This window comes from Thamnophis elegans, chromosome 15 (genome assembly GCF_009769535.1).
Source record: "Thamnophis elegans isolate rThaEle1 chromosome 15, rThaEle1.pri, whole genome shotgun sequence".
NCBI lineage: Eukaryota > Metazoa > Chordata > Lepidosauria > Squamata > Colubridae > Thamnophis > Thamnophis elegans.
This window is the reverse complement of record NC_045555.1, coordinates 17192047-17218414: the sequence shown is the minus strand read 5'-3', so window position 1 is coordinate 17218414 and position 26368 is coordinate 17192047. Positions and strand designations below refer to the sequence as shown.

At 42.9% G+C, this 26368-nt stretch overlaps 1 protein-coding gene across 1 annotated transcript in view; it reads left to right on the top strand.

The window, feature by feature from the left end:
* Nucleotides 1–26368, top strand: part of RASGEF1A (RasGEF domain family member 1A) — a 69521-nt gene that overhangs the window by 23614 nt on the left and 19539 nt on the right. The window contains exons 3-4 of the mRNA XM_032232046.1: nucleotides 8734–8862; nucleotides 21403–21540. Of these exons, the coding sequence (XP_032087937.1) occupies nucleotides 8734–8862; nucleotides 21403–21540 (267 nt within the window). The remainder of the gene's footprint in view (nucleotides 1–8733; nucleotides 8863–21402; nucleotides 21541–26368) is intronic.

Sequence of the window (26368 nt, the reverse complement as noted above, 5' to 3'; positions counted from 1 at the left end):
CAACAAGTTTTTCCTCCATTCACATTCTAGTTCAACAGACCATTTTCCTAAACCTCTTGCAACGAGAAAGGAAGCAAAACATCTTTTCATCACTTGACTCCACATGGTAGGCCAATCATCTCTGACTCTTGGTTTATTTATTTGCATCCAGTGCTCCTTCCTCCTCCTGTTTTTCCCCCCACAACAATAACCCTGTGAGGTGAGTTGGGCTGAGAGAGAAAGAGAGAGAGAGAGAGTTATTGTCCCACAGTCACCCAGTTGGCTCTCATGCCTAAGGCAGGACTAGAACTCATTGTCACCCTGTTTTCTAGTCTGGTGCTTTAACCGCCTGACCCAGCTGGCTCTTATGGCTTAGTTCAGTGATGGCGAATCTTTTTGGCACCAAGTGTTCAAACCAGAATGCGCCGGAGTGCTGGAAAGCCGAAGACCAGCTGGTCGGTGTGCCTGCACATGCCGTACACTGGTCTTTGGGTTTCTGGTGCACCCATGTGCGTCAGACAGTTGGTCTTATCATGCACCAGAGCACCAGAAACCTGAACACCAGCTGGCCAACATGCATGCTCCATCGGAAACCCAAAGACCAGGTAGCGACAGTGCACATGCCCACAGAGAGGGCTCTGCGTGCCACTTCTGGCATACCATAGGTTTGACAACACAGGGATACGGTTTCTGGCCTGAGCAGGGGATTGAACTAGAGGACCTCCAATGTCCCTTTCCAACTCTGTTATTTCCCATTCCTGTTATGTAATATGGAGGAAAAAGAAAGAGGCTTGAAGTCAACACTTAGAAGAGAAGGTTGTGGAAAACACCAGCTAACACTGTTGTGTTGTGTTTATCCACACGTAGAACAGTTAGCCAGCAAAGGGAGGGAGGAGGAAAAGAAAGGAGGCAATTGTTCATTTCTCAACAATTTGGGCTTGGTTGTCTTCTCCTTGCAACCTACATCAACAATCTGTCACATCAAGCCAGCTATCTCCCACGCAAGCAGACAGATCAGGGGTCAAGGTCTCCCTTCCTGTCTGTGGCCAAAGGTTGGTCCTTATTTTCACTGCATTCAGCAGCCAGAATTCATTTCAAGACTTCCTCCGTGGAGGTCTGCTTATCTGCTCCTCACTCACCCAACCCATACATGGTGTGTGTGTGTGTTTGTGTGTGTGTGTGTGTGTGTGTGTGTGTGTGTGTGTGTGTGTGTGTTTAAACAGCCTTAACGGTTTGTCCTCTTGTAGAGATGGGGTTTTTTTTCCAAACACACAGAAATAAAATTAGGGGCATTTGCTTCATCCACTTGGAATCTTTTCGACGGTTAGATCCTGCGCCCAGATTTGCAGATAGAATAATTCTAGTTTTTAAGGTAGCCTCCGACTTGCAAGAGTTTGCTTAGTGAACAAATTTAGAACAGCAATGAAAAAAAGTGACTTATGACCATTTTTCACACTTACGGCATCCCCATGGACACAAGATCAGAATTCAGAGGCTTGGCAACGGACTCATATTTATGACGGTCACAGTCCCGGGGGAATCACGTGATTTCCCCTTCCAACAAGCAAAGTCAAGAGGGAAACTGGATTCGCTTAACAACCTTGTTTCTAATATAATAAGTGCAGTGATTCGTTTAACAACTGTGGCCAGAAAGGTTGTAAAACGAAGCAAAACCCACTTAACAAATGTCTCACTTAACAACAAAACAATTGGGCTCACTTGTAGTCATACATCAAGGACTACCTGTGTAGCATTTTGAAGCCCATCCACCTTTTCAAAATTTGGCAAGCTTGGATACAAGCCATGATAGGATAAAAAGGGGGAAAAATAGTATTTGAGAGGCTGTCCCAATGAGGAGGGGGTCAACCTATTCTCCAAAGCACTGGAGGGCAGGACAAGAAACAAGGGATGGAAACCACTAATAAAGGAGAAAAGCAACCTGGAATGAAGGAGGAACTTCCTAACATTGAGGACAATCAACTGGTGGAACAGCTTGCCTCCAGAAGTTGTGGATGCTCCATCAAAAAACGATGGATGGAAACTAATCAAGGACAGAAACAACTTAGAAATAAGAATAAATTTCTTGACAAAACAATTAACCCGTGGAACAGTTTGCCTTGAGAAGTCGTGGGTGATCCATCACCGGAGGCTTTCAAGAAGAGATTGGACAACCATTTGTCAGAAATAATATAGGGTCTCCTGCTTGAGCATGGGGTTGGACTAAAAGACCTCCAAGGATCCCTTCTCACTCTTCTTTTTCTGGTCTGCTTAGTTTGTGCCCTACTATTTGCAGCTTGGAGGGTATGCAAAACTCCAGCAACAAAATAATCCCACCTCTAATAATCCCACAGTGAGGACAATTAACCAGTGGAACTGCTTGCCACCAGAAATTGTGGGTGCTCCGTCACTGGAGGTTTTTAAGAAGAGACTGGACAGTCACTTCTCTGAGATGGTATAGGTTCTCCTATTTGAGCAGGGGACTGGGCTAGAAGACCTCCAAGGTCCCTTCCAGCTCTATCCTATTCTGTCTATTCTATGTTTTGGCATGCTCCATAATCCTCATTCCTTACAGGAATTTAAAATTTTCTCCTTGATTCAAAAGTTCAACACAGTTGAATGAGACCCTACCAGATAATCCTCTGGATGTCATTGCAGGAATTTGGTATGTTTAATCAAGTGAAAAGAAGGACTAGGGGAGGCACGATAGTAGTGGTCCAATATTTGAGGGGCTGCGCCAAAGATGAGAGGGGTCAGCCTATTCTCCAAAGCGCAGAAGGCAAGACAAGAAGCAATGGATAGAAACTAATCAAGGAGAGAAGCAACCTGGAACTAAAGATAAATTTTAGTTCGAACAATTAATCAGTGGAACAATTTGCCTCCAGAAGTTGTGGATGTTCCAACACTGGAGGTTTTTAAGAAGGGATTGGACAGCTATCAGTTTGAAATCATATAGGATTTCCTGATTGAGCAAGGAGTTGGACTAGAAGACCTTCAAAGTCCCTTCCCAGTCTGTCTTTCTGGTCTGCCTAGTTTGTGCCCTACTATTTGCAGCTTGGAGTGTACCCAAAATTCCAGCAACAAAACAATTCCACTTGACTTTCTTTGCAATAACTTCCAAATTAAAATGTAAGCATTAAAAGAATATGTTCATTCAAATTTGAGGGGCGGGGAGGTCAGTGAATGTAAATCGGGAATTTGGAGCTTTGGGGAAAAGCTTTTTTCTTTTGCTGTCGAAAGCTAATCAGGAGCTCCTCAAAACAGATTGAGCCAAGATTCATTACAACCGGTTGATGGTGAAGGACGGTAAATCAAAATGACTCCGGACAGATGCAGCCTAAGCCTGGCTTTGGTTTGGAAGAGAGGCGCAGAAGCTTCCCCGAGACAAAAACTCTTCAAAAAAATCAAAGCCAGAAAAGAAAAAAAAACTGGGGGTGGGGGAGGGAATAAAGCTTGGTGCCCTATTTCGGCTTCTTTCCCTGCAGCTGCTCCAAGTTGCGCGAAGCGTTCAGAAGGCCCGCACAAACAAAACCCATCGCTTTGAAGCATCAGGCCGGTTCCTATCTTTTGCAAGATTTGGCCAGCTGTCGAAAGCCATCCCACCTGCCTGTGTGTTTGTAGGCGCACAAGGACACCGCTTCTAAAGGGTTAGCAAATCAGCTGTCCTGTGTGTAAATAACACTGCTAGCTAGTCCTTAGAGGAGATCAACCATGACTGCTCTTTAGAAGGCCAGATCCTGAAGAGGAAAGTCTGCTTTCCATACACCATATTACATCTTATCCACCACCATCCTGCCTCCTCGCCCTTTCTCCTCCTTCCTACCTCCTTCCTACCTTCTACCATCTCTCTCTCTTCTCTACTTCCCTTTCCTCTCTCCTCTTTCCGCTCCTTCTCTCTCTCCTACTCTTTACCTCTCCTCTATTCCCTCTCTGCGGTCCTCTCTCTTCCTCCTCTCCTCTTCTTTTCTCTTCCATTCTCTCCACTTCTTACATGGTGTCAGTGTCCGAGCAAGCTCCATTTAATATTAATGGTATTGATAATTACACTCCAGTACATATCTTTCATATTAGTTTTAACATACATCCTCCTTTTAAGGGTATACATGTATAACAATTCCAGTGTATGGCTGCAGAGGTTTATTTATTTTTATTTATTTTTTATTTTTTTTATTTTATTATATTTATATGCTGCCCTTTTCCCCCGAAGGGGACTCAGGGCGGCTAACAAATCAAATCAGGGAAGGGGGGGTACAGACAAAAAATAAAAACGAAACATAACAATACATAATTTAAAAACACACAACAGTCATACCATTCGAAACGGGGGCAACAGCTCTTTAGCTCCAGGCCTGTCGGAACAGCCAGGTTTTAACGGCTTTGCGGAAGGCCTGGAGGGTGGTGAGGGTTCGAATCTCCACGGGGAGTTCGTTCCAAAGGGTCGGAGCAGCCACAGAGAAGGCTCTCCTCCGGGTAGTCGCCAGTCGACACTGGCCGGCGGATGGAATTCGGAGGAGGCCTAATCTGTGGGATCTAATCGGTCTAGTGGAGGTGATTGGCAGCAGGCGGTCTCTCAAGTACCACAAGGTTGGACCACAAGGAAGGCTGAGCGCCAAAGAATGGAGGCCTTTGAACTCTGGTGCTGGAAAATACTCCTTGGACTGCAAGGCGATCAAAGCGGTCAGTCCCAGAGGAGATCAACCCTGACTGCTCTTTAGAAGGCCAGATCCTGAAGATGAAACTCAAATACTTTGGCCACCTAATGAGAAAGAAGGACTCACTGGAGAAGAGCCTCATGCTGAGAACGATTGAGGGCAAAAGAAGAAGAGGCAACAGAGAATGAGGTGGCTGAATGGAGTCACTGAAGCAGTCAACCTGAGCTTAAATGGACTCCAGAGGATGGTAGAGGACAGGAAGGCCTGGAGGAACATTGTCCATGCGTTCGTGATGGGTCGGACATGACTTCACGACTAACAACAACAAGCTTTCAAAGCAGCCTCACAAGTCTTGTTTGAGTGATGTGGGAAGAAATATCCACCTGGTTCTGTTCCAAGCCAGGAGAAAGACAATGGAAACATGGAAGCTGATTGGAAAGATGGCTTATTGATGAAGCAGAGGCACATGGGTTTGTGATTCTGGGCAGCTGAGCACATGGAGTAGAAAAAGAGGATTATTTATACCTTCTCTTGGGCTTTGCACCTGACCCTCCTATTCCTGTGCAAGAACATGTACTTTATTGGCTGCTGTAGGGGGTCATAGCTGGCTCTGTAGGTTGTCTGAACTCCCAGGTTTGGTTGAAGTTTGGACTTCTGATGCAATGAAGGGGCGTTGGGCAATTTCTCTTGTAGCTGGTGGGCTAATCCTACCTTTGTTCAGACCTTGCTGCAGGGAACCTTTGCCTATGAATAGAGCTACCTAGATGCTTGGCTTCTTTCAATAAGCTTTTATCTCCTGAGTGCTGACATCTGCTGGGGGCTATTAAGAAAGACTTGAGGGCTGCTTTCTCCCTCTAAAAACATGTTTCTCAATTTCTCATCCAAGGAAATATAATAGTCTGTCTTTTTAAAAATATTTCTTAAAATATTTCATTCTTTTAGGAGAGAGGTAGGTGCTAACTTTCTACATTGTCAGAAGAGGAAGGGCTTCCTTTCACTAGTGGGATTCAAAAATTTTACTACTGATTCTGTGGGCGTGGCTTGGTGGGCATGGTTTGGCTTGGTGGGTGTGGCAGGGGGAGGTTACTGTAAAATCTCCATTCCCTCCCCACTCCAGGGAAAGGATACTGCAAAATCCCCATTCCCTCCCCACTCCAGGGGAAGGATACTGCAAAATCTCCATTTCCTACCCATTCCAGGGGAAGGATACTGTAAAACCTCCATTCCCTCCCCACTCCAGGGGAAGGATACTGCAAAATCCCCATTCCCTCCCCACTCCAGGGGAAGGATACTGCAAAATCTCCATTTCCTACCCATTCCAGGGGAAGGATACTGTAAAACCTCCATTCCCTCCCCACTCCAGGGGAAGGATACTGTAAAACCTCCATTCCTTCCCCATAGGGAAAGGATACTGCAAAATCTCCATTCCCACCCCACTCCAGGGGAAAGATACTGCAAATATTTCATTCTTTTAGGAGAGAGGTAGGTTTCTTCTGCTAACTTTCTACATTGTCAGAAGAGGAAGGGCTTCCTTTCACTAGTGGGATTCAAAATTTTTACTACTGATTCTGTGGGCGTGGCTTGGTGGGCATGGCATGGCTTAGTGGGTGTGGCAGGGGGAGGTTACTGTAAAATTTCCATTCCCTCCCCACTCCAGGGGAAGGATACTGTAAAACCTCCATTCCTTCCCCACTCCAGGGGAAGGATACTGCAAAGTTTCCATTCTCTCCCCATTCCAGGGGAAGGTTACTGTAACATCTCTATTCCCTCCCACTCCAGGGGAAGGATACTGCAAAATCTCCATTTCCTCCCCACTCCAGGGGAAGGATACTGTAACATCTACATTCCCTCATCACTCTAGGGACGGATACTGCAAAATCCCCATTCCTTCCCGATCAGCTGGGACTCGGGAGGCAGAGAATAGATGGGGGCGGGGCCAGTCAGAGGTGGTATTTGCCGGTTCTCCAAACTACTCAAAATTTCTGTTTCCGGTTCTCCAGAACTGTTCAGAACCTGCTGAATACCACCTCTGCTTCCTTTGCATTAACTTCCTCCTGAAAATACTTTTTCCAATGCTTTATTCAACCCTGGGAATTCATCTGGGATTTGAGTGGCTTCTTGAGATAACACACAAGTATTGACAGCACAGAAACCACAACAGCCTCTGGAATATTGCCATTTCATCTTCTTTTTCTGGTGTTCTTTTGGCGATAATGGGTACAGGGAGCCCTCGACTTACCATCCCAGTTGAGACCAAAATGTCTGTGGCAAGGCGAGTCTGTCGTTAAGTGAGTTATGCTCCCATTCTATGACCTTTCCCACCACAGTCATTAAGAGAATCGCTGCAGTTGTTAAATGAATTAATCTTCCCCAATTTGTCTTGTCAGAAAGTCACCAAAGAGGATCCCACGACCCCGGGAAATGTTCATAAATTGAAGCCAGTTGCCAAGTGTCCAAATTTTAATCGAGTGTTCATGGGGATGCTGCAACCGTCATAAATGTGAAAAACGGTCGTCCTTTTTTCAGTGCCGTTGTCATTTTGAACTGTCACTAAATGAATGGTTATAAATCGAGGACTACCTGTACTGGATAGCCAGAACTTTGAGTCAATTCAATTCACTTTATTATAGTCATAACCAGAGAACAGAACAATTAAAAACACTTGGTAGATATACAATTAAAAATTCTAGAATAAAATAATAAATAACAGATAAAATCTATGATAAAATCCAGTCTGTCGGACTGGACTGGACTGGACTGGATTGGACTAGAGTAGAGTAGAGTAGAGTAGAGTAGAGTAAGCAGAGTTGGAAGGGATCTTGGGGGTCTTCTACTCCAATCCGCTGCTCAAGCAGGAGACCCTATACCATTTCAGACAAGCTGATGTCCAATTCTCTTCTTAAAAACTTCCAGTGTTGGAGCATTCACAACTTCTGGAGGCAAGTTGTTGCACTGATTAATTGTTCTAACTTTCAGGAAATTTCTCCTTATTTCTAGGTTGCTTCTCTTCTTGATTAGTTTCCATCCATTGCTTCTTGTCCTGTCTTTTGGTGCTTGAGAAAATAGGCTGAGCTCCCTCTTCTTTGGGAAGGGTCTCAACTCTGCCCACCCTATTCTTAGATTTTTCAACCAAAGCTCTACTTGAGAACCGCAACCATGGAAAGGCATAGAGAGTCAGAATTTGTGTGAATGCCTTTTTGGCAGAGGTTTGCTAAGCCTCCTTGTTCTGGAGTATTTTGAATCACCCTGTGGCTAGCTCTGAGACTATGTCTGTGTCAACTCAAAGAGATTCTTGCCTTTGATATATATATCTGGGAAGCTCTGCAGAAATCCACCTTAATGAGCTGCTTCATCTTGATAGAGCATTGATTTGACACTTTCCAGCAGAGCGTTGATGTGATACTTTCTGGGGATGCTTTGATATGTTTTGCAGTTGTGTTGTCTGCATTTCTTTGTCAGTTGATAGGGGGAAGGGGGATGTTTATCATCCCTGATTGGTGTTAATTCTGATATTTGCAGTTTTGTTCCATAAGCTTGATAGCTCAAAATAAGGAAAAGGTTCTTGATCATCATTTTTCCAAAGAGAAGTGCCCAAACCTCCTTCAAGGAAAGCTTGACACCTTCACAGACGTGTGTGTGGGTTGTGTTCAGTTTCAGTTCAGTTTCAGTTTATTGTATTTGTATGCTGCCCTTTTCCCCCGAAGGGGGACTCAGGGCGGCTCACAACTCGAACCGGGGAAGGGGGATACAGACAAAAATTTAAAAAACAAACATAACAATATATAATTTAAAACTCACAACAGTCCTACCATTCGAGACGGGGGCAACAGCTCTTTAGCCCCAGGCCTGTCGGAACAGCCAGGTTTTGAGGGCTTTGCGGAAGGCCTGGAGGGTGGTGAGGGTTCGAATCTCCACGGGGAGTTCGTTCCAGAGGGTCGGAGCAGCCACAGAGAAGGCTCTCCTCCGGGTAGTTGTCAGTCGACACTGGCCGGCGGATGGAATTCGGAGGAGGCCTAATCTGTGGGATCTATTCGGTGTATTTGTGTATGTGTGAAATCAATTTTAAAGGTCCTTTCTGTTTCGTTCTCCCCTCTTTTCGATACAGAGGACATACATTTTCACCTTCCTTCTGAGTTCCCGTGTCTTCATTCATCCTCATGAGCTCCTGGCTAAAGTTGGAGACCTCTGCCTGAAGCAGAAACAGCAGCTGGAGACCGGGGTTGAAGCAGACAAGGTAAGCGAACGATCAAGTGGTTTCCTGCATTTTCTTTCCTTCTGCAGTGACATCTACGTCACTAATGAACAAACAGGCCCTTCACCCAGTGGCATGAGTTAATGAGCTCAATGCTGGACTATAGAGGTCTTTTATGCCCTATATTTGTATATAATGATTGGAACTTCCTTACCTATTGTACTTTTTAGGCTAGTGTAATGTTACTTTTCTGTATAAGAGTTGAATAAAACCTGTTGGGAAACTGGAATAAGCTAGTTTCTGTGCTAGGAGCTTGCCTACTGCAGGGTCCTTGGTGCTCTCTGAGCTTGGTGGTTTTCTTGCAGATGTTTAATTACCAAACTAGGTAACATCATAAGCACTAGGGGTTCTGGTTAGCTAGCACTGCTAGCACTGGTGATGTTACCTAGTTTGGTAATGAAACATCTGCAAGAAAACCAGCAAGGTCATAGAGCAACAAGGACCCTGTACTTCAACCCTGAGTTACAAATGTTCTCTTCTAGCTTGTTTACTGTTTCAGGTGTCAATTTGCGGTATCAGGAGCAACACAATTCTGCCCAAATTACCAGACAAAGTCTCTCTCAGTTTCCTTCTGCAGGTCAATACACAATGAATTTGGATATTCTTTGACATAAGCATGAATTATTCAGGAACTGGAAGAGGCAAATTTGGCTTCTGAAATACTCCTGAATCCACTGCAATTAGCAAACAAAAACCTGGGATGACTTTTCCGGTGGCAATCAATATTAAAAGCCATGCACCCAAAATGTTTAAACGGGGCTGTGGAATTGTTAAATTCTATCTCCAAGAAGTGGCTCCAGATATTCAAAGTAGAATATGCCACAGCTTAAAGTGCTTGAGTCTCTTTCTAGGTTTGTGCACGCTCTGGAAAAGGTGTGACTGCTTTCAGATGTTACTTTCACACTGCTGTTTAATTCATGCTCCAGAAGCACATCCTGAAGCAAAGAACTGCAGAAATAGAATGTAGAGTATTTGGAGGCTCAAATGATCCATTTGGACACATTCACGTTTCTTCTCGGACTTAACATTATGCCTGAACTGATCCAAACTGGCTGAATCCCATTCCTGGTTTTATGTGCTGCCCACATCCCGTGGGTGAGGCTTTGCTTGTTTCCATGGTCCTGTTTCTAAGTACTTTTTTATTTTCCATTTACATAACATATAATCACATGTATACTATTACATAGCCAATATCATATTGTATTAATTAATAATTACATCAGTTCATCTTGCCATCAACTCCCGGGAAAGAAAAAAGAAACTATAAAAGATGGAAACCAATTATTGGCTCTTCTGCTCTCCATACACCACTTTCTTCTGCCTCTCTCCTCCCCCTCCTTACCTCCTTTCTTCCCTCCATCATCCTTTTCTACTCTACTTCCCCTTCCTTTCTCCTTCTCCTCTCTCCTCTTTCCACTCCTCCTTATTCCCTTCATCTTCCCCACCTTACCCACTCTCCTATACCTCTCTTCCTATCTTTCTTCTCTCCTCTGCTTCCCACTCTTCCTCTCATTCACTTGGTGTATTTCAGCTTCTGAGCAAATTCCATTCTATGTTGATGGTATTTATACTTCTATATCCATATACTTAACATATCTTAGTTTTAAAAATAAATAAATAAAAGAAGACAGTATACATGTACAATCATATTACTTTAAAATCTAACGCCCCTTGTCAAGCCTAATATACTTCCCACCCTCCCCCCAACCCCCCCCCAACCCCCTCCCCAAACCTTCCCTTCACTAACTTCCCAGAACCCATACACGGTATAAATCTTTAACAAAAACAGTCTAAAATATATTTGAAAAAGAATAGGAAATTGATAACATATTTAAATTGAACTTAGCTCCTCCTTGCTGGACTAACTTTAAACAATTTATATCATTCCTGATCTTAATCATAAGCTATCTGGAATTTCTTAGTCCCATATTTATTTTGAATATAATTAATCCATTTTTTCCAGTCTCGTTTATATCTCTCATTTGAGTAGTCAATGGTCCTGTTTCTAGCATGCCACTGCCTGGTGCAGTTCACAGACTGGGGTTGGGGATCCCTTCCTTAAGGGATTACAATAAAGCTGTGATGGCGCAGTGGTTAGAATGCAGTATTGCAGGCAAATTCTGCCGACTGCCAGTAGTTCGATTCTCACCAGACTCAAGGTTGACTCAGCCTTCCATCCTTCCAAAGTCGGTAAAATAAAGACCCAGATTGTTGGGGGCAATGTGCTGAAATTGTAAACCGCTTAGAGAGAGCTGTAAAAGCTCTGTGAAGCGTTATATAAGTCTAAGTGCTATTGTTATTGCTATTGCTAATAGTTAGATCAGTGCTGGCCCTTTGATGAAAAAGTCAAATTTGTAAACTGGAAAAGAAAGAGTTGTGTATTCTGTCCTTGAATACCTAGAAAGACTATGAAATAAACTCTGGTATAATGCATGTTTATAATAAATTGAAAGTTTCACCTTAATAAGCTAAGAAAGATGGGTTCTACTTAGTAAGTCAATGGAAGACCACCATGCCTTTCTTGGTCTGTTAAGGAAATTTGAAAACCTCATGGAAGCAATAACAGAACCATTCCATATTGTTGCTAAGAAAATGTCTCGTGCTCAACTCAAAGGAGATTAACATTTCAACTAGACTCAACTGCAGTAGCAATAGCACTTAAGACTTATATACTGCTTCACAGTTCTTTACAGCCCCCTCTAAGCAGTTTACAGAGTTAGCCTATTTACCCCCAACAATCTGGGTCCTCATTTTACCCACTTCAGAAGGATGGAAGGCTGAGTCAACCTTGAGCCTGGTGAGAATCGAACTGCCGAACTGCAGCTAGCAGTCAGCTGAAGTAGCCTGCAGTACTGCACTCTAACCACTGCACCACCTCTGTAAACTGCTTAGAGAGGTCTGTCAAGCACTATGAAGCAGTATATAAGTCTAAGTGCTATTGCTATTAGAGCAATGTTTTTATTTCCGTTTCGGTGTGCTTTCCAAGAGGGAATTAGAAATAAAGAAGCTGTGCAAAGACAAAGCAAGAAGAAATTTGGAGGATAAGATTTCATTGACTTGTAAGAGTGGGGGGGAGAAACCTATTTTAACAGAGCTTAGCTTAACAGAGGCATTCGGTGTCTCTTGCTATTGAGACTGAATGTTCCTACTGAAACATTGGAATGGGATATAGAAACTTGCCTTGCATTTCTCTCAGCTCCTCCAGTTGATAAATAGAAAAGTCGAACTTTTAAATGTCTACAGAGATTCTCAGACATATAGGTTCTAGTCGTCCCAAAAGTGCTTTTTCAGGGGACCCTGAGAGGACACAGACAAACCTCCCACTGGCCTCAATGACTCTCTAAAAGAACACAAATGCCCAGCGGTCTGCCAGGAGTATAAACCCTTCCATTCCCCACCATCCAGTCAGACCTGAAGAAGCTTTTTGGATGAGAAGCGAAACATCTTCAAGGAAAAACAAAGAAAGTCCAATTGCCTCTTGGCGGGGGGAGAGAAAAGCACCTTTGGGTTCAACTTTTAAAATATACGTGTTTTAATCAACCGTGCCATGGTTTTTCTTTCAACTCAAATTTTGAAAATAATTTTAAAAATGGTAAGGTAAGGATATCAATCAAAAGCGACTACACTGCTGATCTGATTGAGGCTTCCTGGGAGCATGAGACAAACTCTTTGTCCCGACAAAAAACATTTTATTAATTTACTGTGAATTCTGCTCATTCGCATCCAGCAAAGTCTTTCAAGGGAGGATTTACAGTCACAGACCTTATCTGGCTTGGAGAGCTGCCAGGTCGATATCTGCAGAAATTGGAAAGGCGTCTCGGAGAGTCATGAACCAATTAAGCGAGCTAATTGTCTCCTGCAAACTCCACTCCCCTTTCGCTCCTCTTTTATTTCCTCTGGGAGGGGCCATTTATCGTCCACCTGTGCGCACACTGGGAACAGGCTCCAGCTGTTTGTCTGCCTCACTGACTTTGAAGGCAGCTGATAATTGGCATATCGCTCTGGCCCCCTTTCTGCCTCCGGCGCAGAGCCCTCCTCAGAGCCTTCCCCATACTCCAGGACTGGCCCATGTTTCTCCCCAACCTCCTCACTGTCCGAATCTTCTGGCGGGCCACAACAGATGCAAAATAGGGAAGGTTTACCCACCACACCTTGCACAGCGATAAAATATTGGCAGAAACACTGTATGAAAATCAAAGCTGCTCGATGGTGTGTAAGTAGAAACATTGGCAGGAAAACTCTGTGTTGCTGTTGCGTGCTAAACTATTTGCCATTCCCACGTGAGCTCCACCAGTGACTAGCAAAATCTCAAAAGAAACTGTTCCAAATCATAAGCTGGCAGATTAAAAGCAAACTTTAGCGCTGCTTAGATCAACCTGGGAGGCTTGACGAGACAAGTAGACATCTCAAATCCCCAGTTTTATTACGCCTTCAGTGGGTTGTGAACCCTGCCAAGGATGGCTAAGCAGCAAACAACAGGAAACCCATCTGAGGTTCAGAAAACAATCCTAATATAATAGTAAGTTAGGATCGGCACGGCTGCTGAAAAAGTAGAACATTAAAACATATGTGACTACAGTAAGTTGTGCATATATGACTTACGACAGTTTTGTTCGGTGATCATTTGAAGTTACAGTGGCATTGAAAAACAGGGAATTACAGCCCTTTTTCATTACATATGACCACTGCAATCACATGATGTTCATGTGATCAGAATTTGGACACAACTAGTTCATATTTATGAAGGTTGCAAAGTCCTGGGGTCACCTGATTCCCCTTTGGCAATAAACAAAGTCACTGGGGAAGCCAGATTCAATTAACAACCATGTGACTAACTTTACAACTGCAGTGATTCTCTTAACAACTGTGAGCAAGAAAGGTTTGTAAAATGGGGCAAAACCTGCTTAGCAAGAGTTTTACTTAGCAGTGGAAATTTTGGGCTCATTTGTGGTCATGCATCAAGAACTACCCGTAGTAGCTAGGTTACACATATCCCAGACCTGTGACGTTGAACCTATGGCAATGCAGCTGCCCTCTCTAATGGCATGCGAGCCATTGCCCCAGTTCAGCTCTGCCACGCATGTGTGCATGCCTCCCATCGGCCAGCAGGTATTTGGATCTCTGCCACGTATGTGGGGGGATGGGGCACACACGGGGGGCTGCAGGCGCATGCCCAGGGAGTAGGTGCATCCAGGGGGTCTCACACACACAGGCATGGGGGGTTTACAAGGGGGGATGCTTGCATGTGCAGGGGGCACAGAGCATGCATGGGGCATGCACGGGGCAGGGTGCATGCGCAATGGACGTGCATGCATTGCATTTGGAGGGTTTGGATGTGCGAATGCGCTCCGGAAAAGGTTAGCCATCATTGTCCCAGACAGTTAACAGGGAACAATTTCCTTACTATGTTCACTTTGTTCTGTTTGTTATACATAAACAACATTGCTTCAAAACATGTCCTTATGCAACACGCCGATGTGTTACAAAATCTGGAACAAGCATCTGACTTGTTCTTAAATGTCAAATCCCAGTTAAGAGTTTGATCTGTTTCAAGGCAACATCTCCCGTCATGTTTACTCTGGGTCTGAAGCGATTTTACAAGCAATTTTACAAACGCACAGAGGTAGACTTTCATATCCATCTACCAGTATTATATGCGGGAGGAGTACATGTTTCAGGCAACAGCTCCTTGAACTGAGCTGGATTCTACAGACAGATCTGTGATGTTTTCCTGGGAACAATATCGGTTGCTCTTGTTTTGTTCTAGGGTCCTTTTTATTTACTTCCACGTACCCAGTTTTGTGGATCTTCATCCGATCCCTAACCAACTCTGATTCTGCAGAGATTTTTTTGAGTTCAACCAAAATAATAAATGCTGACTGTGTTAGTAGAGTGAAAGAAAGTGAAGGATCTGTTTAAATTTGATCCCTGGAAATTCAGGAGAAGAAGAAAAAAAGGGATTGGACCATATTCTACCACCTCTCCTTCCTGACCACTTTGTAAGCCTATGAAGTCCTCAATATCCAGCTTGATGTTCCTTCTCTATGTTCCTTCTGCTTCAGCAAAGAGACCTAGAGCTTTTGGGAGCGTTTGAAGAAGTTTCAAGTCCAGTCTTTTGTCGAGGATGATGATGATGATGATGATGATGATGATGATGATGATGATGATTATACAATTGTATCACAGCGGCCAGTTGTTTCGCCGGATTTGGCATTGGTTACTAGTCGGGCCCCACCCATGGGCCTAGGACGTCGTAACGTATTTTCGTAATATGCGTGCAGATCCAAGCAGTGTGGCTTTTTGCATTTGACTGATGGTGATTTTGTCAATTTTTAACTGTTTTAAATGTAATTCCAGTGCTTTTGGAATAGCACCCAGTGTGCCAATTACCACTGGAATTATCACTGCTGGTTTGTGCCATAGTCGTTGAATTTTGATTTTTAAGTCCTGGTATCTTGCGATTTTTTCATGTTCCTTCTCGGCGACCCTGCTATCACCTGGTATTGCGATGTCTATGATTGTGACCTTATTTTTCTCAACCAATGTGATGTCTGGTGTATTATGCGCCAGTATTTTGTCGGTTTGTATACGGAAATCCCACAAGATCTTGACATTATTATTATTATTATTATTATTATTATTATTATTATTATTATTCAGTTAAGTGCTTGAGCAGGGGGCTGGACTAGAAGACCTCCAAGGTCCCTCCCAGCTCTATTCCGATTGATTGAATGATGATGGTGTCATCCAAAATCAAAAGTGTTGGGTGCCACAAGAAGGAAAGTGGAACAAAGTCATTGAAGCCACTCGCTTAGGATGAAAGGAATGTTAGGATCACCCTGTTACCTGAGAAATTGTTTGAAATTTTTCAGAGTTCAATTTCGACATTTATAAATGAGATCCCCAATTCTCCTGTGTCTAGTTGAGAACACCATGCTTGGAGTGTCTTAAGAACTTCACAGTAGCAGTTCCTTCCATGTTGTTGCCAGAACACACAACAGAAGTCTCCACAAAGGACAAAAATCTGAGCTAAATTCAGAGTCTCATTCAAAAAACAACAACAACCCAACCTTTTCATGTGATAAGACTCAATGAAGAATTTCTGAAATTATTATTATTATTATTATTCTAAATTTATCAGACTTGAACATTCTGATTCTACAAAAAACCACCCTATTTGGAACAGCTTATATCCTCTGATGTTACCTTAAGAGTTCCTAGGTCCTTGGTTAGGACTCGAATTGTTGAGCTACCAACCAGCCCCAAAGGCTGTGAATCTCACCAAAGATTTAATAATAATGATAAAAATAATAATGTGATTATTATTGATTATGTGAACCAAAGTACAGAAAAATTGCTACATGCTGTGAAAATGGAGAACAGTATAAAAACAACAGAAACAAAGGCAGAATATAAGGAAAAACAGCTGGATGACAAGATTAAATAGATGGAAAACCAAAGCTTTGCATGGACAGCACTTGAAAAACATTGAAGGAAAATGTGATGACAACTCGACATGGACATGACTCAAGACATGGGAACCATCAAGAAAGAAACGGAAGGTTTAATACTGGCTGCTCAAGAACAAGCACTACAAACTAATGCCATGAAAGCGAAGATACAAAAATCCACTGACAATCCAAACTGCCGACTTTGCAACAACAAAGTTAAAACCCTTTCACATTTAATAAGTATATGCAGCAAAATTACACAAACTGATTACAAAGCTAGACACGACCAAGTTGCTAAATTAATCCACTGGTCATCATGTAAAAAATACAACTTACATGTATCTGGAAAGTCATGGGAACATAAAGTGGAAAAAGTTATTCAAAATTAAAAGGTGAAGATCTTGTGGGACTTTCGAATACAAGCGGATAGTCATTTGGAACACAACACGCCAGATATCACAGTTGTCGAAAACCAAAACGTACAATTTATTGATATCGCGGTATCAGGAGATGCCAGAGTCGAAGAAAAAGAACTGGAAAAAAAATCACAAAATATCACGACCTGGCCATCAAAACTACCCAGTTATGGATGAAGCATGTAACAGTGATACCCATTGTCATTGAGGCACTTGGTACCATGTCCAAGAATTTTATAAGATACATCAACAAATTGCAGCTTCCTGCAATAACACCAGTGGAACTGCAAAAAACTGCGCTACTCGGAACATCATATATTTTAAGAAGGTGCTTGGTTGATACCTAGGACGCTGGCAGCAACCCGTGTCAACCAACAGCAGCAGTCAATGGTATTTGTGATGCATTTTTTAATGTTCAGTTGACTGAGTTTCATGTTTAATGAATAAAGTAAGTAACAACAACAACAACAAAAATAAAAATCATTGCACAGTAGCCAGATGTTCAGACTAGATTGGGCATTTTTGTCTACCTATCAAGTCCTTACCAAGGACCTGGGATAGGCAAATCTAGATGTTTGATGGTGTTACAGATATCGTCTCAGGATGGAAGCAGTTCCAAGTAAAGCTGCCTTCTGCAACTGACTGATGGCAAATTTGTCAATGCCTGTGGTGTTCTAGTGATGCTCCAGTTGTTTTGGGACTGCACCCAAGGCCCCTATTACTATTGGTACTACCCTTGCTTGCCTTTGCCATAGTCGTTCTATTTCTTTTTGTAGGGCTTTTTATTTTGTTATCTTCTCCAGTTCTTTCTTTTCTCTTCTGCTGTCTCCAGGTATGGCCACATCCACTATCCAGACTTTTTTGTATTTCTTATCGACAACTGTTAAGTCCGGGGTGTTATGTGACAGATGCCTGTCTGTCTGGATTCTGAAGTCCCAGAGCAATTGAACTTCTTCCTTTTCTATGACATTCTCTATTTTACGGTCCTACCAGTTCTTGCTTATAGGCAAATGATATTTCTTCAGATCTTCCAATGCACCATTGTTGCTACTTTGTCATGCTGCTGCTTATAAGTTTGTGTGATCTTTTTTTTCATAAAGTTTTTTTTTTATTTTACAGTATGCAATCTTCTTGCAGCAGCTTACCAGGTGGTCCACTGTTTTTTCGGCTTCTTTGCGTAGGCAGCACTTACTGTCTGTTGTTGTAAATTATTATTATTATCACAATTGTATCACAGCGGCCAGTTGTTTTGCCGGATTTGGCATTGATTACTAGTCGGGCCCCATCCAGGGGCCTAGGACATAGTAACATATTTTCATAATATGCGTGTAGATCCAAACTGTGGCTTTTTGCATTTGACTGATGGTGATTTTGTCAATTTTTAACTGTTTTAAATGTAATTCCAGTGCTTTTGGAATAGCACCCAGTGTGCCGATTACCACTGGAATTACCACTGCTGGTTTGTGCCATAATCATTGAATTTCAATTTTTAAGTCCTGGTATTTCGCACTTTTTTCATGTTCCTTCTCATCGACCCTGCTATCACCATTATTATTATTATCATTATTATAATTATTATTATTACAGAAGCCCAACTTAAACTGAGCATTCTCTTGTAGAGGAAATTCTAAAAAAAATACACCTTCCTTTTTCTTCTAAAGGGAATTGGACTAATTTGGCATCTGTAAGACTCTCTCAATTCCCAAGTAAGGGTGCACAGCACAGAAGGAATAACTCATTTTCCTTCCTCTTTAGAAAGAGGGAGAAACAGTCATGAACTTTTTAGCTGATATGATTAGAAGGGTGAACAAAGGAAGTCTCTGCTTCTCACCGCTTCGTTCAAAGAAATCCCTCTAGTTGCTCCCAGAACAAGCATTTAAGCATTTCCCTTCCTTGAGAACTAGCTTCCAAATTAAAACCCAGCCATCCATGCTAATATAAAGAAACAGGATGAGGTTTATGACAACAATGGGCACCAGAAGTAAATGAACAAAATGCCTTGCGACCAAGAGGGGACCAAAAAGTCCCCACCCTCCAGGACCCGGTTGACTGACTCAATAAGGAAGCATATTTCCAACTCTCTCCAACAATGCCACGTTGAAATCTGATCATCTTTGAATTCAAGCTAACGTCCAATTAAGTTGAAGGAACCATTTCTCTATGAATTGGATAATTCTCGGAAGAGTTGTGCATTTTTCTTCTTCTCAAGAAGTTCTTCCATCCCACCTTGGTCAACCATTGAGTGGTGTGTGCTAGGGTGGTCCAGAAAGTCAAGGTGGAGCTTGCAACCATTGCAAAGTCACACATCTTGTTGTGTTATCTCCTGGAAATAAAGGGGCCAGGCTTTGATTGTACAGCTGTAGCCATCCTGACTTTTTTTTTACCCTTCCCATGGATGTCCCTGGACTGGGGGCCCTATTCCTGACAGCTAGAACAATTAATCAGTGGGACAACTTGCCTCCAGAAGTTGTGGGTTCTCCAACACTGGAAGTTTTTAAGAAGAGATTGGACAACCATTTGTCTGAAATGATATAGAGATTCCTGCCTGAGCAAGGGGTTGGACTAGTAGACCTCCAAGGTCCCTTCCAACTCTGCTAATTCAATTCTATTCTATCTCTATCCCTCTCTATCTCTATCTCTGTTCTGTGATCTATTCTATTCTATTCCATTCCATTCTATCTCTATCTCTACTCTGTTCTGCATTCTATTCTGTTCTGTTCTGTTCTACTCTACTCTATTCTGTAATGAAATTAAGACAAAAAATAATTTGATTTGATCTCATTGGCATATATACTTAATTCATTATTAATTCGCATGATTGACCTCAAGTCATATGCATTTAATAATCTTCTCGCCCTTCTCCATATTAAAAACCCGAATCCCACTGCAAATTCTGAAGATGTTGAAGGAACACAACCCACTTTGTCGAGGGATGATATGACCAGTGCCTTTTGTTCTCATGTATAAAAACTGCACAGATATGCCCCCATTTGGAAATGCTGAAAACTCTCACCCACTTTAAAATGCAGGCACTAGCCTGATATTTATACTGGTTTTAGAGGCATTGAAAAACTTCAAGCTAAGAGAGCCTGAAGGATCCTTTTTCGTAAGAGTGTAAAATAGCACTTAGATTTACTAGTGTTTTTCACCAGGAGCCTTCCAAATTGCCATGTCCAATTCATTTCATGTTTCTTTGAGCTGCTGCCTCTTCTTTTAACTCAGGGTGTTGGGAGTGTGCTGGGATAAGCATTTATGCATACCTGTAATCTTTCTAAGGGATGCGGTGACTAAGACTCTGAGCATGTGGATCAGAAAGGTCAGCAGTTTGACGGTTCAAATCCCTAGTGCCACATAACAGAGTGAGCTCCCATTACTTGTCCCAGCTTCTGCCAACCTAGCAGTTCGAAAGCATGTAAAAATGCAAATAGAAAAATAGGAACTACCTTTGGTGGGAAGGTAACAGTATTCTGTGCGCCTTCTGCATTTAGTCATGCCAGCCACATGGCCACGGAGACATCTTCAGACAGCGCTGCCTCTTCGGCTTTGAAACAGAGATGAGCACCACCCCCTAGAGTCGGGAACAGCTAGCATGTATGTGCGAGGGGAACCTTTACCTTTTCCTTATAATCTTCCTCTTTATAAACAAATTTCAAAATCAAGCCGATTTAGAAGACCAGCTTAGGTCTAACATAATGCAGCATATAGAATGTTATTTCAGAATGTTCCATAACCAAATGGGAAGGGACCTTGGAGGTCTTCTAGCCCAACCCACTGGTCAAGCAGGAGAACTGAACAAATGGCTGTCCAAACTCTTCTTAAAAGCCTCCAGTCATGGACCACCCACAACTTCTGGAAGTAAAGCATAAACAAATAGAAATTTATCTTTTCCTTTGTTTTAATTCTCCCTTTTTCTAACTGATGGTTCAAAATTTGGTGTCAGGAACCAAATGAATTTGTTCAAATGAGTACACGTTTATTCCATGCTAGTTCTCTACAAGAATCTGAACTACTAACAATCAAACCAAATTGACAGTAGGTAAGAGTCAATGGAATTCAAGGAGGTCTGGACTTAAAACTTTTGTGGGCATAAAGGGACTCGAGCAGAGGTGAGATTCAACCGGTTCAGACTGGTTTGGGCAAACCAGTAGTGCTGATGATCAGTTGACCCCGCCCTATCCTGTCCTATATTTCCTTCTTTCTGACTCAGCTGATTTGCACAGCACCGCTGATTTCCACGCCTCCACTATTCTGCTTACTGGGGCCGCCTTAGAACAGTGGTTTCCAACCTTGGCAACTTTAAGACCTGTGGACTTCAACTCCCAGAGTTCCTCAGCCAGCAAAGTTGAAGTCCACAGGTCTTAAAGTTGCCAAGGTTGGAGACCACTGTCTTAGAAGGTAAGGAGCTGAGCTTCAAATTGCTGTATTTTGAACGCTGTGTACAAGTGCGCTAGACAACCGTGCACAGCGCACGCTCACCGAACCGATTGTTAAACCGTTCGCATCCCACCACTGGTCTCGAGGCTGATGATGCATTTGACCCCTCCCTCACTCTCACCCTGGTCATCTCCTACATTTGGCACCGAACAGCATCCCCAAATTCAGAGTTAGGAAGATTTTTGATACACTGCTTAACAAACCCCCCTCTTCTCATTTAGGGGAAGCTTAAGGCCTTTGCGGCGAAGATAATCCAGCTTCTGAAAGAATGGACTGAAACGTTTCCGTATGACTTCCAGGATGAGAAATCTATGACGGAGCTAAAGGAAATTGCTCACCGAATCACCCAGTGTGATGAGGTAAGGAAGAAAAAAGAATGAGTGGTGGGAAGAAGAAGAAATAAAAGCTCACTGTTAACCAACCCATGTATTAATTTGTCAAGGGGAAAATATTTATTGGTAGCGGTAGATTTATGTCTTAGGCAGCACTGAGACAGACGGACTGTTGACTGTTATTCTATTTAGCCCTACGCAGTTGGGACGTGGAGCACTTTGGATCTGAAGGATCTTTTGGTGCACATGCATGTTTTCCAAAACATTTTCCTCTTTCAAAGCCCAGCAAAGATTTAGCAAAACTAGGAGAAGAGGTTTAACATTTAGAGCTGTGGTGGTGCAGTGATTAGAATGAGGATCGTTGAGGGGCAATAGGCTGACTCCATAAACCACTCAGAGACGGCTGTAAAGCACTGTGAAGCGGTATATAAGTCTAAGTGCTATTGCTATTGACTCAGGATTGCATCCTTCTGAGGTGGTAAAATGAGGACCCAGATTGTTGTGGGCAATAGGCTGATTCTGTAAACTGCTTACAGTGGGCTGTAAAAGCACTATGAAGCGGTATATAAGTCTAAGGGCTATTGCTATTGGTCTGTCCTTCCTTCCTTCCTTCCTTCCTTCCTTCCTTCCTTCCTTCCCTCCCTTCCTTCTTTCCTTCTTTCCTTACTTCCTTCCCCAGTGGTTAGAATGCAGTATTGTAGACTAACTGTGCCCATTGCCAGGAGTTCGATCCTGATCAGCTCAAGGTTGACTCAGCCTTCCATCCTTCTGAGGGTGGTAAAATTAGGACCCAAATTGTTGGGGGCAATAGGCTGACTCTGTAAACTGCTTAGAGAGGCTGTAAAAGCACTGTGAAGCAGTATAAAAATCTAAGTGCTATTGCTTCCTTCCTTCCTTCCTTCTGTCCGTCCTTCTGTCCATCCTTCCTTCCTTCCTTCCTTCCTTCCTTCCTCCCTCCCTCCCTCCCTCCCTCCCTCCCTCCCTCCCTTCCTTCCTTCCCAGCAGTTAGAATGCAGTACCCAGATCATTGGGGGCAAAAGGCTGACTCTGTAAACCTCTTAGAGAGGACTGTGAAGCACTGTGAGAGCGGTATATAAATCTAAGTGCTATTGCTATTGCTGTTTAAACCCCTCCATCTTTTCAAGAATGCTTTATTGCAGAGCTAAACTTTTTTTTTTAAAAAAAACCAATGTGTTGAATCAGCTGCCAAAATAGTATCATGTGTTGCTCTTGATAGCCACAATTATTTATTGGTTGTGGGAATACATCCCAACCTTGTGATTTGATTGCTGCCTATTCTTCCATTCCTTTCCATTACATTGCTGTTGTGGTGTTTGCTCACTTCCAAGACAGGAGCTTGAATGGATCGTAAGAATTTATAGATCCTTAATCTTCCCTTCCTAGGAGACATTAGGCAAAGAAGACGCCAGAAATGGGATAAACACAACAGACAGAATTCAAAACAACTACACTACTGTTAGGAAGGCACTAGTGTAAGATTTTGCCAGCAGTGTTTTTCTGCACACTTATTTGGGAGAAAGGGTTCAGATGTCTCAGAAGTTGCCACGATGTAAAAAAGATGTGGAGACTCTAGAAAGAGTGCAGAGAAGAACAATAAATATGGTTAGAGGACTGGAGGCTAAAACATGAAGAACGGTTGCAGGAACTGGGTATATCTAGTTTAATGAAAAGGACTTAGGATGACATGATAGCAGTGTTCCAATATCTCAGGGGATGCTACAAAGAAGAAGGAGTCAAGCTATTCTCCAAAGCACCAGAGGGTAGGAGAAGAAGAAATGGGTGGAAACTAATCAAGGAGAGAAGCAACCTAGAACTAAGGAGAAATTTCCTGACAGTTAGAACAATTAATTAGTGGAACAAGTTGCCTCCAGAAGTTGTGAATGCTCCAACACTGGAAGCTTTTAAGAAGACATTGGATAACCATTTGTCTGAAGTGATGTAGGTTTTCCTGCCTAGGCAGGGGGTTGGATTAGAAGACCTCCAAGGCCGCTTCAAACTCTGTTATTTTATTCTATTCTAAGGTGCTTTTTCAAGAGGCAACTGGACTTCCTTTTTTTTCTTTTTTGGAAACGTTTTGCTTCTCATCCAAGAAGCTTCTTCAGTTCTGATTCAGTTCTGAAGAAGCTTCTTGGATCAGAAGCGAAACGTCTTCAAAGAAAACCAAAGTCAGTTGCCTCTTGAAAAAGCATCTTTGGGATAACCCATGACTTGGATGACTAAGAATCTCCACAGACAAGTGGTTCAGACATGACGAAGCACCTCTTTGCAACTCATTAAAACAGTCCATTTTTTTGACTGCTGCTTTGAAGAACCTAATCTTTATTTTTGGTTCCAACCAAATCTCCTCCAGCAGGTCAGTTTGCTTGGATGAATGTTTGCACTCCCCTTCATATGAGGGCCAAGATGTTTCTGTTAAGTGATTTTTGAAGCACGTTCCATGCGCTATTAAGTAATGCAAAATGTAAAGATAATAAGGCCCTCTTTTAAAAAAAATAAAAATAAAGAACGTGATGTTTTGAGATTGGTCATAATGCTTTAAGAGTAATTGAGTCTGCGCTTATTAAAAAATTAATAGCTATAAAGCAGATGGCACCTTAGATGATTAAAGTTGACACTTAACTATTAAAAGTGTCCTCAGCCGGACATGTTTCAATTCGTCAGTCCAGCTGTTTACTGGAATGTCACATCATGAGGCTGAGAAGCCATGGTGGATGTCATATGGCAGATGATTAAAAACATGCTTGCAAGCACATGCTTTCAAAACTGGTAAACTCCAAGGATATTCTTGTTTTCTTTGGCAGTCAGGTTTAATTGGCTGCTTTTCCCAAAATAGGCCTCCCGTGGGTGAGGCTACATCTGATTAAAGAAAAAAGGTGTCATAAAAAGGCCCATGCGAAGGGCGATGACAGAGAACTGGTTTTGTGGTTTTTATTACTTTTAATGGTGTAAGTTGTCCAGAGTTGCCTCAAAGCAAAATGAGCAGCAAACAAAATTTAATTTAAAAAAAAATTAAAAAGGAAAAGGAAAAAAAAAATAAGCTGGCAATAACAAAACTACACAGGGTCAGAAGTGGCTGTATTGGGATGTGGCACCAATAGGATATTCTAAGGGTTTTCCTGATGGAACAATTAATCAGTGGAATGGCTTGACTCCAGAAATTCTGTGTGCTCCATCACTGAAGGTTTCTAAGATTGGACAACTCTTTGTCAAAAATGGTATAGGGCAGTGATGGCGAAACTTTTTGGCACAGAGTGCCCAAACCAGAACATGCATGTTCGCCAGAGTGCCAGAAACACAAAGACCAGCAGGTCGGTGTGCACATGCCTGTTTTTGGGGTGTTTGGGGGGCCATTTTCAGGCTGTTTTTCAGACTGTTTGTAGGCCATTTTTCAGGAAACACCCCCCCCCATTTTTCAGGCCAAAAAACCACATTTGGAGGATGGCTTGTGTGCCCACAGAGAAGGCTCTGTGTGCCACCCCTGGAACGCATGCCATAGGTTTGCCATCACAAGTATAGGGTCTCCTGATTGAGCAGAAGGTTGGACTAGAAGACCTCCAAGGTCCCTTCCAACTCTGTTATTCTGGTCGGAATCTAACCTGAGTTTCTGCTGGAATGTCTAAAGCATCCAGAACCCAAGAATGTGGCCAGGATTAGTGTACAAACCTGTCCCTCCTTTTCTTCATTTTATTTTATTTTGTAATAAACTCACGGTTCCTAGTCCCGAAATTCATGAAAAAAATATCTAAAACTGGAGATGGATGCATGTTAGCAGGGGTGAGCTGCTGGGGGTTCGCACGGGTTCGGGCGATCCTCTAGCTAGGATTCTGCCCAGTTTTTCAAATCCCCAAATGCCAACCCTTGCTTACTTCATTACACGCCACTAGGGATTTGAACCGCTGAACTGTCATCCTTCCGATTGACAAGCTCAGCATCTTAGCCACTGAGCCATGTGTCCCTTACATCTCCCTATAGTGTCTCCCTACAGTTATTTGTTATTCCTTTTTTAAAAGAAATACATTTAATTTTTTTTAAAATGTGGTCATTGTTGTATGGTTCTTCGTATCTAAGTAGGCAAAAATGCAGACATGGCTAAAATTTCAGGAACAAGGAAGCACATTATTATATCAACTTGTCCTTTCAAGTTTCAGGCCTGAACGTAGATGCTTAACCTCATGAAGCATTCACGCCTACGTAGGCAGGATGAAGAGGTTTAACCAAAGTCCATTAAGCATGTTTTGGAGATCCCAATTAAGATACCAAAAAAAAAAAGTATGTTAGCATCTACATCAGGGTGTCAAACTTAATTTCATTGAGGGCCACATCAGGGTTGTGTTTGACCTCTAGGGGCCAGGGTGGGTGTGGTCAGGGTGGGTGTGACCAGGGTGGGCGTGGCTAGCTCCACATCACTCATATCGGGGGTGCCTGTGGTGGCCCAAGCACTCTCCCAGCAAAAATGGGCTCCCGAGTTCCATTTTCTACTGCCACAGCCTCCTGCAACCCTCTGCTCCGTTTTCACTGGCAGAGGGTTGCCAAAGGCCGTAGCAGCAGAAAACAGTGCTCAGGAGCCTGTTTTCACTGGCAGAAGCACCGTGGGCCAGTCCTTCTGTTTCCAGGGCGACCCCACGGGCCAGATCTAAGTATGCCATGGGCCAGTTCCGGCCCGTGGGCCTTGAGTTTGACACCCCTGATCTACATCATCAATGAGAATGCATCTTAATCTTCCAGTTACAATGGCACCATAACTGGTTAGATCTAATTAAGGAAGCCAGAGTCTGTCTCCAAGATGGCAGGTGGGAAATACCTACAGCAGGACTTCGGCTGGGCTACGTATTAC